The following is a 20,709-nucleotide window of genomic DNA, read 5'->3' as shown; positions in this document are numbered from 1 at the left end:
AAACACCTATTGTTAGCATAGACTAGCATATGAATAAACATTTTTAAAAACTACAGTTGTGCTACAACGCCATTGGCGGTATTTTTATAATATATTTTCAAAATATAATGTCAGGGGACTAGGTTTTATCTAGTCACTGTTAAAAAAGTTGTGTAAAATTTGCACACATTCTAAGGTCAAATGATTCATTAGCCATGTACAATTTTAGGGAGTATCATATTGCCCAGTACACTATTTCCAAAATGTATGTGATTTATCTTTTTGAGTTCAGGTATTGATTTCACCTTAAATACACAAATTTCATCTTCAAAGTTGTGAAAATAAGATGCAAGATACTGTGTGGTACTGTAAAGGATTGAGTCCTTCACATTGCAACCATTATCCTACCAGGTCCCCACTTATACATTTGGGTTAACTTGTAAACAATCTTGGTCTACATCTTGTCCAAGGGCTGTAGTCATACTGAATTAAATGCTCGTGAAATGGCTCAACTGACAAGTTTGCAGAATCTCAGCTGGCCACACTAACCAACCAACCATCTTGACTCCAGAAAAGTCAATAAACATGACTTGACAAATATGCCATAGAGGGTGCTCTTTACTTGACATAATATTGTGTACTCTATTTTTTAATCCAGATATGTTTTCATTTCCATTCCAGTAATGGTAGAGTGTTTGATAGAAGGAAAGATGAAATGATTTTATACCAAGATGTGAAGTCTATCCTGCAACTAATCCAGGCTAAAGGGATTCAAATAGCTGCTGCTTCAAGGTATTTTATCTTATGGTATTATAGCGAATAATAACGATAATAAGAAGAATCATTATTCATCCAATTAAATAAAGAAATTTGTTCAATGGTTACCACGGATTAGCGCCCTAGTACCCTAGTATTGAAAAGCAGGAGGAAACCGAAGTACCCGGGGAAAACCTGCATTGTTTGGCAGAGTCAAACTGAGCATCACCCTTCTTACATACAGACATGGTTAAATTTTAATTTTACCCAGCCAACACCTGGCGGGTTCGAACCCAGACTGTAGGGGTAAGAAGCGTATGAGCTAACCACTTGACCACTGACAACCCATAATTGGAAACTGTTGTAATAATATATTGATATTATCAGAACTATGTATACTGTTCTAGTTGATAACAATCACATACATTACTTTGGGAAATGTGCTATTGGCTAACCAAGATAGACAAACTGTGGAAAATGTGCTATCGGCTAACTAAGATAGACAAACTGTGGAAAATGTGCTATCGGCTAACTAAGATAGACAAACTGTGGAAAATGTGCTATTGGCTAACTAAGATAGACAAACTGTGGAAAATGTGCTATCGGCTAACTAAGATAGACAAACTGTGGAAAATGTGCTATTGGCTAACTAAGATAGATACAAACTATGGAAAATGTGCTATCGGCTAATTAAAATAGACACAAACTAAACCTATTGTTGCATGTGGTAGATTACACAAGTGGGTGACAGCAGTGCTTTGGCTATGTGCATACAATCACCCTGTAATCAAGATAATGCAAACATTGAATGAGAGTGACTATGTGTGGTGACTAGAGGAAAACTTGCTATCAGAAATGCCACCCTACTTTGAGTGTAATCACATCAATTAATAGCTTATATCAACATGTAACAACAATATTTGAATATTGAATATTTTTTATAGAACAGAAACTCCTCCTGAAGCCAAAACATTATTGAAGTTGTTCGATATTGACCAGTATTTTAACTACAAAGAAATCTACCCTGGCTGTAAGAAAACACATTTTGGAAAGTAAGTTGTTTTCCTTGTCTTTCATTTGAAGATAAACAAAAAAGTTTTCAAATGAAATAACATTTTAATGAACTAGTCATAATGTTGCAGGGTCTTTTTTTGATAAAATTTGATACTATTAGTTTGTAGCTTTGTCAGAGTTTTTTGCATTTGACAGCTTAGCAGGTGCCACCAAACCAGAAAGACCAAGCACCATGTTTTTTACATCTCACACAACATGGTTTTTTTGTTATGAATGACACATACAAAATACAGACACTAGCCCCATCTACACGGCACTAAAAATCCTACCTGAGGTAGGATTCGGGATAGTTTGAAGCCTGTGTAGACGCAAACGCGTCCTGAAACCGTCCTGAAACTGTCCTGACTTAGGACACCTTTGAGAGGTTTCCTGAAACCCTCCTGACTTCGTCCTATGTACTGTCAGGACGGAATGCGCGACATCTACGCCGCAACCTTCATATGTGCAGACACAAACCTATTCTACCTCAGGTAGGACTTGGGACTGCCTCAGGTAGGACGACCTACGTGTAGATGGGGCTAATATGTTGAAGATCATGACGCTCTCGTTTGGTGGTGCGCCCCCAACAGCGAATGCAATAGCTGTTGCCAGGGATATTGTTACAATCGCTTCTATTTCCTCTTTCATCGCTGTATTTTAATAATAAAACTACAGTGGATTATTCCAATTAATGATGGAAACTTAAGACCAACAACAAATTTTCATGACGTCACATTTTGTTTATATGCATACCCAACTATAACCATTTCTAGACTAATCACTACCAGACTACACAGGAATACCATACAGGGAAAATGAAAACAACTTCTACATGTAATATATTGTTACACAGTACACATTTTACTAACCAAAATTGGTGTACAAGTACTGAAATGTTGACAGCATGTAAAAAAGTATCTACCTATGCAGATTTGAATATATTATCTAGTTGAGGTGGTATATACAGCTCATGATAAATATCATAACAATGAAAATATATACAATAATGTATACTTGAGTTGGCACATAATCTCCCTTGCTTGTTTGAAATATCAATATATGTGAGTTTCATTCAGTACACTTCAAATTCTGTTTTCTCTATATACGACATCATGTAGACAACTCATTCTTCCTTGATATTGTTAATTTGTACACTAAAACTAGCAAACTTTAACTTGGTCTAGCTGGCTCACACAACTCGTGCACGGTATGGTTATGCTATGACTGTATAGTCCTGCTTGGTGCTGAGCAAAACGCGTGCACCGTCTGCAAGTAGCGAAACGCGTGCACTGTCTGCAAGCAGGACCAGGTATGGTAACACTAAGTTGAAGATCATGACACTCTCCTTTGGTGGTGCGCCCCCAACGGCGAATGCAATAGATGTTGCAAGGGATATTGTTACAATCGGTTCTATTTCCTCTGTCATCGCTGTATTTTAATAATAAAACTAGTTAAATATGGAAACTTAAGACCAATAACAAATTTTCATGACGTCACATTTCGTTTATATGCATACCCAACTATAACCATTTCTAGACTAATCACTTACAGACTACACAGGAATACCATACAGGGAAAATGAAAACAACTTCTACATGTAATATATTGTTACACAGTACACATTTTATTAACCAAAATTGGTGTACAAGTACGGAAATGTTGACAGTATATAAAAAAAGTATCTACCTATGCAGATTTGAATATATTATCATAATTGAGTGTTAGGTATGACCTAACAAAAAAAATTGTTTGGTTCTGGTTACCCAACCTCAACTAGTTTTTCAATACCGACCTGCAAATTTAACGTATTCGAGAAAAAAAAATGAAATCGTGAAAATTGTGAAGTCTTGCAAGAAAAAGTGGATGCGGAACCTGACATCAACTTAAAAAGACAATATAAAACTGTTCTTCCAATTTGCAATGGCTGTACATCTGATGGGAAGAAACCAATAACACAGACACCACACAATATTTTTGTTAGGCCGAATAAATGTATGTACAAAATACTAATAATACATCTGTTGCAGACCTCACTGTATGTGTGTGAATCCCCATCTGAATAATAATAAGATAACCGAGTGTGGGAGGTGAAAGTGTAATATTGCACTTCAGATTAATGTCATTTCTATGGGTTTATGTGCATACACAGACATGCACCAGTCTCTGGGGAGATTTTTTTGTCTCATATTCTTCAAATGTTTTGAGTATGTTATTCAGTTTTGAAAAATGTCCAACTTTTTTTCAGTTACTAGTAGTCTCCCATGCGTTAAGGTATTCACCCAACTGTTTGCAATCACCATTCAGGTCACCATCTAACACAGAAACACATGTGTGTTTAAAAAAATCTTTATTCAAATTAAGAGAGAAAAAGGCCTGGCGACTTGAGCAAGTCTAGTGCATGCAGTGAGATTTACAATAGGTATATATATACCCAGGTTGGTCATGAATTTCACATACTAATGGCCCCTCCTGGGCCCTAAGATGGAAAAAGTGCGACATGTAAATGTCATTCGAAGGAAAGATACAGATATAAAAATTCCAAGCTCTATTTGATATAATGATGAGATGAAACATTCGTTTCCTTACAATCTCTTTCACTGAACTGTTAATAACACGGCTGAGTCAGCATCAATATATCTCAGATAATGTTAATAACGTTTCCCTAACATGTATCAACTGCATCTTGTTGAAAAACCATGAGGGTTTTTTTTTTATCAGCAAATGTTTACCTGCAGTGTATTGATCTAATTGAGTTGTTATCATGTCAAGCTTAAATTGATTTACAGTTTGCATTGTGTACACGTTAAAGTGGCCATATGGATGAGGATTTGGTATTTGTTTTGATAACTTGATAAAATAATTTTATCACGGCTTCTACTTGAAACATTTATGTGAAAAAAACATATGCCAAATCCTTGTTTATAACTCAATAAATTGCAAAATCATAACAAAATTTCTAAATTGTTTTTATATTGTACGTACAAAAACAAACTATTTACAATTTCTTTTTTTTAGCTTTTTGCAATGTTTTGAGTTACAAACACAAGACTTTGTCAATGTTGTGTCACATTGATTTTTCGAGTAGGACACCATGATAAAATTGTTTTATTAATTAAAAATCCAAAATAAATACCAAATCCTCGTCCATATGGCCACTTTAACAGTGATATGCTTGAGAAGAATACAGGGAATGTTACTAGTGCACTATGTTCTATACAGTATATGATTATTTTGTAAGTATAGCCAAATGCTGATAGTATAACCACAAGTTGAAATGACAATGCATTCTGAGACATGGTGAATTTTGTTGTTGCGAGTCAAAATACCATTTCTTGTGAGTCACTACATAGTAAGAGATAGGGGAACACTAAATTTTGGTGCGTCATTAGAAATTGTGTGCGTCAGTGGTGCATCAAATTGGCTTAGAGGGCACACTGCTCACAGGTAATATAACGGTAAGTCATACTATCAAATTTGAACTATACTATGTCACATGGATATGATACACTTATACACAGAGGTAATCAGTAAATAGTTGACAGTTCAATGAGAAAGGTTGTAACGATGTGTCCTATTCAAATAAATCATTAGCATATACCACAGCCTGTTTTACGACACCGTCCAAGACGCATCGCCAAGAGGCAATGATTTTGCAGTGTCACAGAAGAAATAAGACTGTAAGATAGATCATATTGTTACGCCCTCTCAAGGGGTTGACCAATGTATGAGGGCGCCCTCTCATGGCATACCTTACAGACTTGGAAGAAATAACAGCTCTGATTTGTGAGAATGAAAGAAATGACTGCCAAGGTACCGGTAACAATAATGTTATTTTATTTTTCATATAGAAACCTCATTAGTCAGTGAAATGGAAGACAAAATCCAAATTTAACACATCGTCATATATCTTGTAATATTGCCTGTTGTGTTTACTTTTTTTAGTAAATCTGTACAAATTCAAATTACTGATGGTTAACGCTTGATAGTTTTTGTACATGACCTTTGACATAATGCAAAGTTGAAAGGTCATAGACGCCATTTGGCTACGATTGTCAATACACTAGGAGTTTGTGCAGGAACTTCGGCTTATATTTCATATATTTTAATACTCAAAAATTTTAGCTGAAGACAATACTTTTACAGTTTGGCTACATTTTTATAGCAGATGAAAACATTTGATTATAGTACATTGTGTATACTTATAGTGGCATATGGATGACCATTGGATATTCAGTTTTGATTATCAAATTATAAGACAATTTTATCATGGCATCCTACTTGAAAAATCAATGTGAAACAACATAGACCAAGTCCTTGTTTGTAACTCAATATAATGTAAATAGCTATAAAAAATGTGTAAAAAAAGTTTGTACGTACAATAACAAATACTTTTACACACTTATCAGTCTTTTTAATTATTGAGTTACAAACAAGGCTTTGGCATATGTTGTTTCACATTGATTTTTTTCAAGTAGGAAGCCATGATAACGTTGTTTCAAAAATTAAAAATCCAAAATAATTATCCAATCCTCATCCATATGGCCACTTTAAAAGTCACAATATGTAAGTTAATGTATTGATTCACACCTGATAACATAAATCTGTCTTTATTTTACCTTTACTTATTTACAAAAATGCACCATTAAAAGTGTGTGTATTTGAATCTGGAAACACTGACTACAATATTGTTGAGAGGACAATATTTGTAGAGAAAGTAGAAAGACGTGTGTTTCAAAGTGTGCTACGATGAAAATTGAAAAATTCATTTTTGTTCACTAAAGATTATGTGCCTAAGGGATGATTGCACAATGTTGCACAAGCTCAATAAATGAACTTTATTCGTTTAGGACAAAACCCCTTTCTTCCCTCCCCTAACAGAACATTCACAAGTGCGACACTGTCATGTTTATATATGATGTAAACCACAATGACAACTGTAGCGGTCACACTACTACGATCGATGCAATGTAAAACATGATGGCAAACACTTTAAAATACTACTGGAAATGTTCAAACCCAACAATGTATCTCACATTAGAAGTCAATTGTAAAATTATAGATATCAACATGTCGGTAGTAAATACAGAACCTGTTTTCAAAATTTGGTTCGAAGTGCAAAAATGAAGTTCAACAATCGTATTGGTGCCAGAATCCTCTAAACGAAAAAAGTTTGTTTATTGAGCTTGTGTGACATTGTGAGATCGTTCCTAAGTATCAAGGTACATTAGTGTTGAGTTGCATTTCCTACTAATACCAGTGGTATTAGCTATTGTTATGGTGATAACTTGACGATGTGTATCATACCACTGTATTTACATCTTTTTTCACATATACAACTACTGACATCAGATGGTGGACGAACTGAACCTCTTATAAACAAGGAAAGTAAACAAATGAATTGGATTAATAACCTTGGATGAGAATGTTGGAATAACAGAGACTTGTATTACACACCATGGTTTGAAAAGAACAGTTTAATGGCCTCTGTATGTGTACATGAAATGCCATGAGAACTGTACATTTGTTTGTGAACTCAGCTAATAGGTAAAGTGGCCATAAAACTGTTCTTATCAAATGATGGAATGTAATACAAGTCTCTGTACTTCAAGCATGCTGTGCCAAGTGTTATCATTTGTTTACTTTCCCTGTTTGTAACAGGTTCTGTTTGTCTGTGGTCTGATGTCAGTAGTTGTACATCTGCATTCATATTCAAACCAGGTCACAGTGGTTGCAGTGACAAATATTTCAATCTAGCAATGATGTTGTACAAACACAAACGACGCACTGTACAATATTTTACTCACAACTCTCTCTGATTTATACAAATCTCACCTGTGTACAGGATTTTGTAAAAACATTTTTGCCATTTTCAAAACGTAGATTGACACTGATGAGTTTCTGAATACATATTTTCATTGGTTCTGGTATCAATGATTTATTGTAGAAGTAGCAATTTTAGAAATTTGTCAACAGATTTTCTTGAAAGATATGCAAAATATTTTCTATGAAACTAAGGAAAATATATGCACCTGTTATGACTTTGCCAAAGATATAGATTTATTTGAATAGGTATGACAAAAGAACTTTACATATTAAAACTCATCATACACACTGTCTACCCAAGTTAGTGATACTTTGACATTGAAAAGTGTTTTATTCACAGTACATGTTTCATTTAGTTGTTAGCACATTTTATGCATAATTTAGAACTTTATTTTTGATTCCTAGATGCACTTTTGTTGCATATTGATTAAATGTAATTACGATGCTTAAAATGTTGACAAATATGGGTTATTGATGATGTTATAAAATAAGGAACTTCCAAGCATACCAATCAGAGAGAGTTGAATTTTGAATTTGAATTTATTTGGCAATAAAATAAAGTAAAAACATACATTTAAAAGTATTGCCGAGGATAACACAACAAAGCAATTAAAACTTATTTCCATTGTGGTCCTCGATTTCAAAAATTCAACATGTCGGTAGGTAAAGAACTCTGGTCACGTGATTGGAGCAAGATTAGTGAAAAATGGAAATGAAACATACAAACGTTGAAATGACTCCTGAAAAACAATACAACTAGTGTATATACATTACTAACTTTAACTTTTGGCAAGCATTTGAGACATTAAGTGGTTTTTGACTGATTTCTTGAATGTACTTTTACACTGCGAATGCCGTATTGGCAGTGGTAAACTGTTCCATATTGCAGTACCAGTGTACCTAAAAGTATGAGTGCCGCAGCCTTTAACTCTGGGAATCTTAAAGGTTGAAATGCTATTTCTCGTATTATAACTATTTCTGTATATGTGTATTTGGTTTCTCATGTACTGAGGCGCATAGCCATTATATATGTTAAAACATGTGATTTAATTTGAGTTGACTGACTCTCTGTTCAACTGGCAATAGACCCACTTTATGAAATTCGTCCATCCCAATGTGAGTTCTGGGGGGGACATCTAATAGAAATCTTATAACCTTGTTTTGTGCCACCTGCAGCCGGGACTTAGATCGTTTAGTAAGACCCGAGTACCACGCCGAACAGGCGTAGTCGAAGTGACACTGAATCAACGCTGACACAAGAAGCTTTTTCGTTTCAAGATTTAAATTCCTTGCATTTCTGTAGAGAAATTTTATTTTTTTCGAACATTTGGTGATAATTGTATTTGCAATGATGTCACCCGACAAGGACTGATCTAATGTTACGCCTAGGTATGTAACTTGCTGCTTTGACTCAATATCACTCCCACAACATTGTACCTGTAATCTGTTGATTTTATGTAGCCTTCTCTTTGATGCAAAAAGAATTGATTCTGTTTTACCTAGATGTAGCGATAGCTTGTTGTCAACTAACCACTCCTGAATCGACTCGAGTTCGCTGCTTAAGGCCACCTGTATCTCAGTCACATCCTTTCCAGATACCAACAATGCAGAATCATCGGCATACAGTAGAAGTTTACACTTCACAGCTGCTGACATGTCATTAACATAGATAAGAAACAAAAGTGGTCCGAGTATTGAGCCTTGTGGCACACCGCATGTAATACAATTTTCAGAAGAGATGGATCTATTTACATCAACCACCTGTTTTCGACCAGTCAAATACGACTTGAACCAATCCACTGAGGCACTGTCCAGGCCCAGGGCTCTTAGTTTATGTAACAGAACATCATGATTTACTGTATCGAACGCTTTTTGGAGATCGAGCATAACCATACCTGTATAATTACCCTGATCACACTCTTGCTTGATAACATCGAAAAGATGAATCAAACAGGTGTCAGTTGAATAGTTAGGGCGGAATCCGGACTGCAATTCATACAGTAAATTGTTGTCAACAAGGTACTCATTCAACTGGTCGAAAACAAGCCGTTCCATAACTTTAGACATGACGCTAAGCACAGATACTGGTCTGTAATTACCGACTTCAGTTTTACTATTTTTCTTGAATATAGGGACCACTCTTGCCAATTTAAGATCGTCTGGTACTCTACCCTTACGCAGTGACAAATTGACAATGTGGCATATGGGACGTGGGTAAGATAGTGTACAGTGCGACGTGAAATGTTAGTAAATGATAAAAAAAATGCTTTGAAGAGTATAAAGTTGACAAAATCACTGATAATTTACAATAATAGTAAGTTTATAAAAAAAATAACATTCCAAAATGTGACACAAGTCTCGCTATGAAACCAGAGTAATTTTTCCCTCTCACTAAAAAAGAGAATGTTACATTATTTACAGATACCATGATGGAATAATTCCACTAAAGGTGATATCTAATCAATATTTACGATCAATATTTTTGCTAAAGTGGTCATATGGATGAGGATTGGGTATTTATTTTGGATTTTTAATTTATAAAACAATTTTATCATGGCTTCCTACTTGAAAATCAATGTGAATCAACACTGACAAAGTCTGTATTTGTAACTTAATACAGAGCAAAAAGGTTTATTTTTTAAATGTGTAAAAATATTCATTATTGTACGTACACATTAATTAATGAGGTGCAAACAAGGACTTTGTTAATGTTGTTTCACAGTGATTTTCCAAGTAGGAAGCCATAAAAATCCGAAATAAATACCCCCAATCTTCATCCATATGGTGACTTTTAAGGGTGGTAAGCAGGTAAAATCTATCGGAGGTTCCCCTCATTTTACCAGAGATCGCAAACAAAATTAAGGTAGATTGTATGGAAAACTTTACAACTTTTACAATTTCCACATTTCTGTTATTGGGGTTCCCTAACCTTAGCAAAAAACACTGACTATAAAGTATAAACTTAAAGTTAGATATTTTTAAGAAATTTTTGCGATTGAAAGGTGTTCACCAGTTCCTATAGTCTAATTTTTGCACGTTACTAAGCCCAGTACAATGGTCAAGAAATTTCACCTTCATATTTTGTCTTTGGTGAAAATTTCCATGTTTACAACATAGTGGATAGGTAATACGTTTTTGTAATCTTATATGAGTTTAGTAACTCTCTGTGTTTGTAGAGACAGGAAGCTATTTTCTATGCAGACTGCACTGAGAACAAGTCAACCCAAGACTATGGATGATTACTAATACATCCGTGTCAAGACAAAAAATTACATCATACTTGAAAGTTTTAAGTAGAGAGAAAAAAGAAAGAAAAAGCTTTCACCAGAATACATACTCCTTGTCTATGAGATAGAGAAATAAATATCTATTTTAGCCACATACAAAGCAAGGGTTAGTTCAAAATACAAAAACAGTACGTCTGCTTTATTCAGCATTTTCATGTACTATTTTAAGATGTCCACTTGACTAGTTTGGGTAGATACAAGTAACATTTGTTCTCAGTACAGCCTGTTTGTAAATAGCTTCCTGTCCAAACATAAACAAGACTTTGTTCTCAATTATACTCCCACTGTGTACAGACAGTAAAACTGCTGCTAACCATCTACTGCTACTAGAACAGCAACTGAGGCAATAAAGTGTTGCCATTTCATTTTATTACCCTGAGGGCTGTTATGTAGCAATTATTTCCTGAAACTGAAAGCCAACAGAAATAGCTGCTACATTAATTCTTGTTTAGAATTCATAGATAGAAATCTACAAATGTATTTCAAAATTTGTTTTACCATGTAACTAAAATGCAGAGACAATAGATATATGTAAGTATTGATGGGTGCTTACTTTGATTCTTTCTGCTAAACTGTATGTTATTCTTGTAATTTCAGTTGTAATGGATGGTAGAGCATACACATATGAAACACTTGACTTGGCAGGTTGTAATGCCATGTTAAATAGTAACGATGTGAGTGAATATCTCAAGATATCCCCCAATGGTTTAGAGGTAAGTAAGAATAACAATTCTCATCAGACAGAGTGTATTTTCCTAGTGACGCAATGAAAACTTGTCTCACGGTGGCACATGTTGTACCTTTGCAGCAATGAATAGGTCTGTGGTTTTATGATGATGAATATACTGTAATGTCACAATAACTGTAACTTTCTCTTATTCTTCATCACATGAAAAATACACCCAACTTTTTGGAAACAATTCAAGCTGTCTTACTACTTGCTGTATATACATTACCGTACCGGATGTTATCAGCTGTACATTCTGTGTTGATGTGTTCGCTGTACATTGTGTGTTGATTTCTTTGGTACATCTTACATATTACAGGCACGATGCGATGCTTCGTCATTTGAGAGTGTCCGCTGTACATTCTGTGTTGATTCTGGAGTCTGGTATTATGAAGTAACCATTATTACACCCGGTGTTATGCAAATTGGATGGGCAACAAAAGACAGCAAATTTCTTAATCATGTGAGTGTGTAACAGTTGTTTCCATAGTAACATAGGATTATTCTTTTGATCAGTTTTTTTTCTATAGCTCTGCCAGACAAGTTTTTCATACCTAAATACCTAAACTTAAACTTAACCTGAACTAAACTTAACTAAACTAAATGGTAAATTAGTGGACAGTGATATCTCTCTGCACTTAATGTCATAGATATATTCAATAATTCCTTGATAATTTCATATCGTTTACCGCCCTCTACAGGAAGGATATGGTATAGGTGATGATGAGTTTTCTCTCTCCTATGATGGATATAGACAACTGTTCTGGTACAATGCTAAAAGTAGAGCACATTCACATCCAACGTGGCAGCCAGGTATGACAATGTCTGTCTGTCTGTCTGTCTGTCTGTCTGTCCGTCTGTCCATCTGTTCATGTCTACATTTGTACGGCTGTTGGCATAGTATGTATATGTGTGTGTATGCATATGTGTGTGTGTGTGCCTTTATGTCTGTTTGCTTGCGCATGTATGTATGTATGTATGTATGTATGTATGTATGTATGTATGTATGTGAGTGTGTGCATGTGTGCATGCATGTGCATGCATGTGTGTACGCGTGTGTGCATGTGCATGTATATGTATATTTGTTTGCAAATGAAGAAAGTTACAACTGTAGATTTATTTTTGTTGTAGGAGATGTGGTTGGATTTCTTCTTGATTTAGAGAAACAAGAAATGATATTTTCATTAAATGGCAACACTTTGCCACCTGAGAATCAAGTCTTTGAATCAGCTGGGTAAGAGAAATTTCATTTGTATTGCAAGTGGTAGGACTGTAAGAACAGAATAGAATTACAACATTTGACACAGTGCACAATCAGAGGCCAGTGAATGATCTCCATTGAAATTCTGTCATTATCATGACATTTGAATACATTGCATACATGAATACTAAGTGGCCAGACATTTTACACTAGATTTTGTTTTACATATATTTCATGTGTGTATCTTTCAAGGAATATACACTCATCTCAGATTCCAGCTGATGTTTCCAATTTTGCATGTTTGCATGAAGTTGGAGTCTGTAATGGAAAAAGTCTTTCACAAATCTCTACTTGAAGACAAAGTGATGAACGCAGAGACCCTATTGAATAACTTAAAGTTGAAAATTGCTTAAACCAATCATACACAGCAAGAATAACAAAGTATTTCCAAAAACTATCGATCGAGTAGAACCTCTAGCCTGTCTTGTTTACTTGTTTACTCATTCAAATATAGCATTGTGTTCAAACCTGAGAGTTGTGTATTTTAGATACTAGATACTAAGCTAACAAGACATTTCTGTTTTGATTGCAGTATTGGCTTCTTTGCAGCAGCTAGTTTTATGTCCTTTCAACAGTGTGAATTTAATTTTGGTATGATGCCTTATAAATTCCCACCATCACAGAAATTTAACAGTTTTAATGATCATGCATTACTAGGTGATGAAGACAGGGTTATTCTACCAAGGTAAGTACTTCCTGGGTCAACTTTGAATCTATTTAACAAAGTAAGTACTTCCTGGGTCAACTTTGAATCTATTTAACAAAGTAAGTACTTCCTGCACCAAATTTGAACCCATTTCGATACATTTTGCTGAGTGTTATGTTGTTATTGCTCAGTAATCGACTCAACTTAATTCCGATGTAATCCAACTCCCGGCAAAGTGGTTTGGGTGAGATGGACTTGAACTTGTCATTTGTATAGTATATGTCACTTGTCTGTTTGTCAGCAAGCTCAGCACACAGTCAGAGAGGAGAAATAGATATTCCAATGTTCCTGATCCTTACCAGAATATACACAAGAATTATAATTCCTGACAAAAGAAATTCTTATTTACCGCACAACACTTTCGAAAATTCCTACAATGTTATGACTGAAAAGCCAAGTAAACAACTCCTAGACTGTAGCCGTGATTTGCTGTGATTTGATGTCTATATGTCACAACATGTTGATACGACAGTGATAAGCTATTGAATGTCTGTTCGTTTTGGTAGGACAGCTCTCTGAAAGCTAGTTTTATAAACCTGCAGTGTACAGTTTTAGGACTTCCACTGTTTACACTATCTTGATCACAGGATGATTAGAATTGCACAACAGAGGAACCACTATCACCCACTTGTGTAATCTACCACATCAAACAATATTACTTTTAGTTTATATCTATCTTAGTAAACTGAAGCCTCGGCTACCAGAGTCGTATTTTAGAGTTGGGAGTTTTGTATGTTCTTTCAATTTGACCATTTGTTTATTTGGTATAATGTATAAGTACTGATTTTATGTTATATTTGTTTGCTCTATCATTACCACCTTACAGGCACAATAAGCTAGCCTTGTTACGGCATATCAGTGTGAGTGAAGGTGCCTGCAATCTCTGTTTTGACAAAATGGCAAATACAATGTTAAAACCATGTGAGCACAAGTAAGTAGTATCAGTTTTATCGTATTTCCAAATTTTGCTACTTCAATTACTCTCAAAGATTTTACTTGTGTCCTACGTAGAAAAAAACATTGTCAATATTCTTTTGTAATAACAAGCATTGTGAGTCAACTTTGAAAATTACAAAAGTTGTCTACCCATACACTTTATTTATATCTGTATTATATGAAATACCAAGTGAATTGAACACTGGTGGGGAAGGAGACTTAATGTGAAATGGGCCATAGAAATAAACCTTTACTGGTAATCTGTTCAAGAAATGTCCAACCCATAGTTAAAATTAAGAGTTGGGGTCACCTTACAAGTACATGTAGATACAATAGAGGTCAAAATGATGTAAAAAATTGCCATTTTAAAATCCAATATGGCCACCAAATCCAATATGGCCACCAAATACTGCATTAACTATATGGGAAATTATTATTGTCAATCCCATTGAAAACAAGACAAGAGACAGACCTCAAAATTTCTTTTATTATTTCAAAAATACCACAAGCAAGTTTTCTGATGACAAATATTGGGGAAATGTTAAAAATCTTTATGTGAAATTCATCTCTGAGGCATATTGTACCTTAAGTTGCTTTAAATGAAATTCAAATGACCAGTATGAAAGGAATAGACACAACTGTGATTTTCAAGATAAACTCAATTGATTCGACCCCTGTTTTATAAACAATTACACTCTTTGGAAAGTCCAATTCAAACAATCAACGCCAAGTGATCTGATAACAGGAGGTTGTAAAATATAACACCGATATGTAGACTGAGTGAAGTTGACCTTACTAGAAACACTATTTTTAATAGACAATCTTACAATACAATGGATTGAACCTTAGACTGAGATTGAATACAAGACATCTATTTTACGACCTCCTGTTATCAGATACCACACTTAGTTGAATTGTACTTTCCAAAAGAGTGTAATTGTTTATATACAGGAGTTTATCTTGAAAATCACAGTTGTGTCTATTCCATTCATGCTGGTCATTTGAATATCATATATAGCCTTAATAATATATAGTTTTTATTGCATTTCCAGGCCTCCGGCCCATTTGCAAGGAGGTTACAAAAATTCAAAGTCAGATCATGACTTTCAGTTACAGAGTGCGTGAAATCAAGGGATCTACATTACAGTGAAATCAAAGCACAGTTACATACAAACATACAGAGGTACGGTAAAGTTATAAAAAATCAGAATCAACACTTAACTTGAAGACAAAATTTCTTTACGTCTCTGAAAAGCCTTATAGATATAACTTGATAGTTTTCTAAGGACAGCATCATCTTTTGAATTTACAATAAATTTACATAGGTTAGGAAACAGTATGAAATTCTCTGGAATAAATTTCAATCTCAAATCATTATAAAGGAAGCATTCAAACAAAAAATGGTACTCGTCTTCAATCATATTTCTTTTACAAATTTGACAAAATCTAGCCGTACTTTTTATACCCTCATGTCTACCTATTTCAATAGCTAAAGGCAAACATGCACACCGAAAACATGCCATAATCTGTCGTACTTTAAAATCACAGTTCAAAAACAAATATTTCTCGGGTTCAAGTAAACTCTTAAAATTTACATATGTACGCAATTTAGGTTTAGACTGTATATGAGTCCACCATAATTGTTTCGAAATGTCTTGTGCTCTTGCTACAAATTCGCTAATAAAGGTATCCTTATTTCCTACTTCTTGACAAAGCCATACGTGTCCAAACCCATAAGAATATAAAATATTTTTAACAGAGGATACCCAGTTGTGTCTACCCATTAAATCTAAATTACGCTTGACGAGGCAATCGATGGGGAGGTAGCTCGATTAATTTAAGCCAAAAATTAACACAACGTTTAAGTGACCATACGAAAACTGGTACGCGTCCACACTCTCCTACAACTGCCTCGTTAGTCGCACTCGGTGGTAAGCCCAGAGAGACCCTACACCATCTACGCTGAAGACGTTCAATAATATCATAACACTGATAGCCCCATATTTCAGAGCCGTACAGGATAATGGGTTTGATCATTGTATCAAACAGCATGAAATGTATGTCAAAAGGGAAACCGCCAATTCTTTTACTTGCAATTAACAAAATATTCAGAGCTTTGTTTGCTTGCTCAGCTAAAGTAGCAACGGCCTTGCCCCAAGTATTTCTGGAGGAGAGAAGTAGACCTAAATATTTGTAATAGCTTACAACATCAATAATTTGCCCATTCAAAACCCATTTTTCCGATTTGGCTCTATGTCCCCCTTTCTGAAAATCATAATTTTCGTTTTGTCCATATTTACCTTCATTTCCCATTTTTCACAAAATTGACCTAAAATATTGATAAGTCTTTGCAAGTATACAACTGTATCCGCAAAAATAACAACATCATCTGCATATAACAATGAGAAAAGGTCATGCAAATCCTGTGTTAATTGAATGCCAATAGAATCAGAATTAATTAACATATTATTTAGTTCCTCTATAAAAAATGTAAATAAAATTGGGCTGAGCATACAGCCCTGTCTAACACCAACTGGACAATCAAAAGATCTCGACGCAATTTCACCTGCCTTAACACAAGACTTTACACTTGAGTACATTGAACGTAAAATGGAAAACATATTGCCATCAACACCAAGAACAGAAAGCTTATACAGTAATAAAGAATGGTTTTCCTTATCAAAGGCTTTAGAAAAGTCAACAAATAAACAATAGAATTTGCCTTTTCTGACACTTAAATATTTTTGAGTTACGGCATGCAAACCAAAAATGTTGTCTACAGTGCTATGATTCTTACGAAAACCAGCCTGACAATCGGAAATAATATTGTTACTGTCAGCCCAATTTGATAGCATAGAGTTTAAGATAGACGTGAAAATCTTCCCAAGAACATTCAATAGTGATATGCCCCTATAGTTGTTTACGTCATTCTTGTCTCCTTTCTTAAACAATGGAATGATGACCCCTCGTGACCATGTATCTGGGAAATTTCCCGATTCAAAAATTGAATTGAATAAGACAGAAAGAAAAGGCATAATAATATCTACAGAGTATTTGTAAAATTCACCAGGTAATCCATCAGGACCAGGAGCCTTTCCAGATTTCAAACTTTTCAAACTTGCCAATATTTCATTTTCTGTGATCGGAGCATTTAGATCATTGTCATCTTCAACTGGAGTAAATAACGAATCCAAATTCTTTAAGGTATCATCAACTGACTGTAGAAAATCTTTATCACCACGCTCTGAATCCCCACATTGCTGATAAAGATTACAAAAATACTCGTACCAATTTTCAGACATTTCTCCCGAAACAGCCATATTGCCGTCTACTTTTTTTGCGTGGTAATTTTCAGCTGTAAAATTCTGTAGTTCAGATTGAAAAGCTTCAAGGCCAGCTAGTTTCTGAGTGTTTTCCGAAGTTTGTTCTCTCAATTCGGACAGGTCGTCTTCCACATTGTCTATTCTCGTTTGAAGCAACGTAAAGTTGGTTTTGAGATCTTTAGTTTCTTCTAAAATGGTGTCCAATTTTACGTGAAGAGTGGCAATATCCTCTTTTGTAGCTGCCTCTGAGCTTCTCAGTTTGGGAGGACCAGGGTTTTGTTCGACATTGCCGATGATGATAAGTAAACCAGCTAGACATACCTTGATGGCCAAAGACATCTGACAGTTAATGAGCGGGATACAAAGGGAAGCCATCTTGGGTAGCCTTAATAATAAATTTATTGTAAGCTTACACTGCCAATATTGTAAGTCCTTCAATCCTTGAAACATTTCAAAACTAATTAGCTGATTTACCTCTCTACTAGTTATTGATGGTACTATGTACACTGGTTTCTTTTTATACCCCAATGTAATGAGAAACCCCTCTGATTTAGATGGGGGGGGGGGGATTCCATCTCTGTCAGCAAAACTTGTGAAAACACCAACGTAATAAAATACTCAAAAGAGGAAAACAAAAAAAACATATAAATGAAATTGTACATGTTCAGACTCAGTTAATTTATACAAGCTTTTGTTTTTCCTCAGCATAAAGGTTTAATTCTTATTACTGAAATACCACCTAGGCAAGTCATTAAAAGTAACAATATTTGATTTCTAAGTTGACATTTTGACGTCCATTCTACACATGCATTACTATAGCTGTACTATAGCTGTACATGTCAACTTTGTTTTACTCCCTAGGAGCATGATATAAAATGATGTTACACAGGTACCAAGATTTGACTCAATATTATGATCTTTCTACAGGGGGCTGTGCATGGAATGTGCAATGCAAGTTGAGATATGTCCACTGTGCCGAACTTTCATAACAGTACGAGTACACAGTGGAACTTTCATAACAGTACGAGTACAGGAAGATGAGAAAGCGTCATAGCAGACAACATGTTTTTGTATGTACATGTACAAACTGTAATTTACATGGACACAGTATATCATAACAAGGGATATTGTTTTTTTTGTTCTTTTGAATGCATTTACCATCAAGATAATATTTGTTGTACAATATTGAACCATAGTTTTAATACAATATGTACATGATTACTCTTCAGCATTCACTTGTATCAGAGGTCATAAAATCATGGGTTTTTTTAACACAGTGTTTGCCCCCCCCCCCCCCCTTCCCGGGGGGTTATTTAGTTGAAATGCGCTATACTCTGGTGCCCATGTAGTATTTAGTCTAGAGGCTATCTGTGGCTTCAAATCTCTTTTCATGTCTAGCTCAATGAGGAGCTGAGGTGAAATTTCATATTCAACTGAAGCCATCCACATATTCATTAACATCAAGTCTTTGTTAATGAATCACAGAATTCTGTCCAATGATAAGTTAGCGTTTATTGGGGGCAGATATGTAATGTCCAAATAGGGTACATATGTCAGGTCAGAATGCTACTTATACATTGTTTACATCATTGTAACAGTTTGAGGTTTACTCATTTACATGAACAACTTTTGATTCATAGTTTCTCATTGAGCTAGATGGTGTGAAGAGATCTTAAGATTCAAAGTCATGGATAGAATCTAGACTACATAGCATACAGCTTTGAGACAAGGGTTTTAAGAGGGATAATGTGGGGTAATATTTTTGTCATCGAAGGTATGTAAAATAACTTAATTGTTAATCAGCAACAGGAGATAATAATGTTTGAGTGCCATCAACTTATGTTATGAAACGTGGGAAGGGATTGCTTCCGAAAAGTATGCTATAATACTAATCAGAAAAGGGGTGAGCTAATCCAGTGGTTGATGGTCCTGTACTACAGACCACTTCTTTTTAATAATGACAACCTTGACAACAATCAGAACCACTAGATTGGCTGTAGGATCACTGAATTTTTGTAGTTACCTGTCTGGGGAACACCAGATTACAAATGGATTTGTTACCCCTGAATCAGTTTGTGCAACCCCTTCCCGGGTGACAATATGCTTCCAAATAGCACCCTCTAGTGGCCAAACTATACAATCTTTTGTTTTTCAATAATCAAAGCATAGTCAACACAGAGACTTATTCCAAGATAACTGGTTATGACTATGCCTAACCAAATGCCACAGCTTAGCTGGTTATTTTTACAAATTTAGAATTATGTGGTCAAGCAAAGAAACAGAATTTAATGTTGATATTGCAGATGGCTAGAACTTATCAGACTTGTATATGTAGGGCATTTTGTGTAAGTGAAATTTTGTGTACACTGATGAAAAAAAAAAACGTCATTCAGAAAACTTTCGTGCAATGTTCTTATTTTCATGCAGGAAAATCTTTTCAGTGTTTCAGTGATTGTTAATACCCATAGATGAATAATTCTATGTTTATGTTTATACCATTTACATACAAATGTTTTGGTTTTTTTTTAGACCAGAAAGTTTGTTAGTCAGAGTTTAGAGAGAGTTTTGTCACTAATTCTCTAGTAAACAAGCATGTATAGGAAATTTAAATATGACATGAACTTTAGACTGTAAGATACGTCGTGATGTTTCACCCTCACTGGCCTCCTCTAACAGTAGGTGGAAGGGGTTGGTCGATGTGTGAGGGCGCCCTGTCACGGCGTACCTTACAAACTACATGAACTTCAGAAGATGTCAAAAGACCCCTTCCCCCACTTCACTCTGTTTCTCTATCAAACAGTTAAGATATATAGAATATTCAGAATTTGACACTAGGTCCTCCCCCTCTTCCCAACCGG

The 20,709-nt window shown here is 35.0% G+C and overlaps 1 protein-coding gene across 2 annotated transcripts; it reads left to right on the top strand.

The window, feature by feature from the left end:
• Positions 1-1,677: 1,677 nt before the first annotated feature.
• Positions 1,678-18,812, top strand: LOC144437745 (RING finger and SPRY domain-containing protein 1-like). Of its 2 annotated transcripts, none has more exons than XM_078126758.1 (9): positions 1,678-1,787; positions 11,496-11,611; positions 11,945-12,088; positions 12,327-12,438; positions 12,757-12,859; positions 13,419-13,571; positions 14,419-14,523; positions 15,581-15,711; positions 18,779-18,812. In XM_078126758.1, the coding sequence occupies exons 2-8, from the start codon at positions 11,501-11,503 to the stop codon at positions 15,651-15,653; spliced, it is 801 nt and encodes a 266-aa protein (XP_077982884.1). In that variant the 5' UTR covers positions 1,678-1,787; positions 11,496-11,500; the 3' UTR covers positions 15,654-15,711; positions 18,779-18,812. The 2 variants fall into 2 exon arrangements, with proteins under 2 accessions (XP_077982884.1, XP_077982882.1); XM_078126756.1 differs by lacking the exon at positions 1,678-1,787 and adding an exon at positions 5,407-5,598.
• The last annotated feature ends 1,897 nt before the right edge of the window (positions 18,813-20,709 follow it).

This window comes from Glandiceps talaboti, chromosome 7, assembly GCF_964340395.1.
Source record: "Glandiceps talaboti chromosome 7, keGlaTala1.1, whole genome shotgun sequence".
Classification (NCBI taxonomy): Eukaryota; Metazoa; Hemichordata; class Enteropneusta; family Spengelidae; genus Glandiceps; species Glandiceps talaboti.
Note: the sequence above shows the minus strand (reverse complement) of the source record. Positions and strands in the feature narration are given on the sequence as shown.

Coding starts and splice junctions, on each gene's coding strand:
- LOC144437745 (XM_078126756.1), top strand. CDS start 5,529: ATGGCATACCTTACAGACTTGGAAGAAATAACAGCTCTGATTTGTGAG. Junction 12,860..13,418: donor CAAGTCTTTGAATCAGCTGG/GTAAGAGAAATT, acceptor TTTTGATTGCAG/TATTGGCTTCTTTGCAGCAG. Junction 13,572..14,418: donor GACAGGGTTATTCTACCAAG/GTAAGTACTTCC, acceptor ACCACCTTACAG/GCACAATAAGCTAGCCTTGT.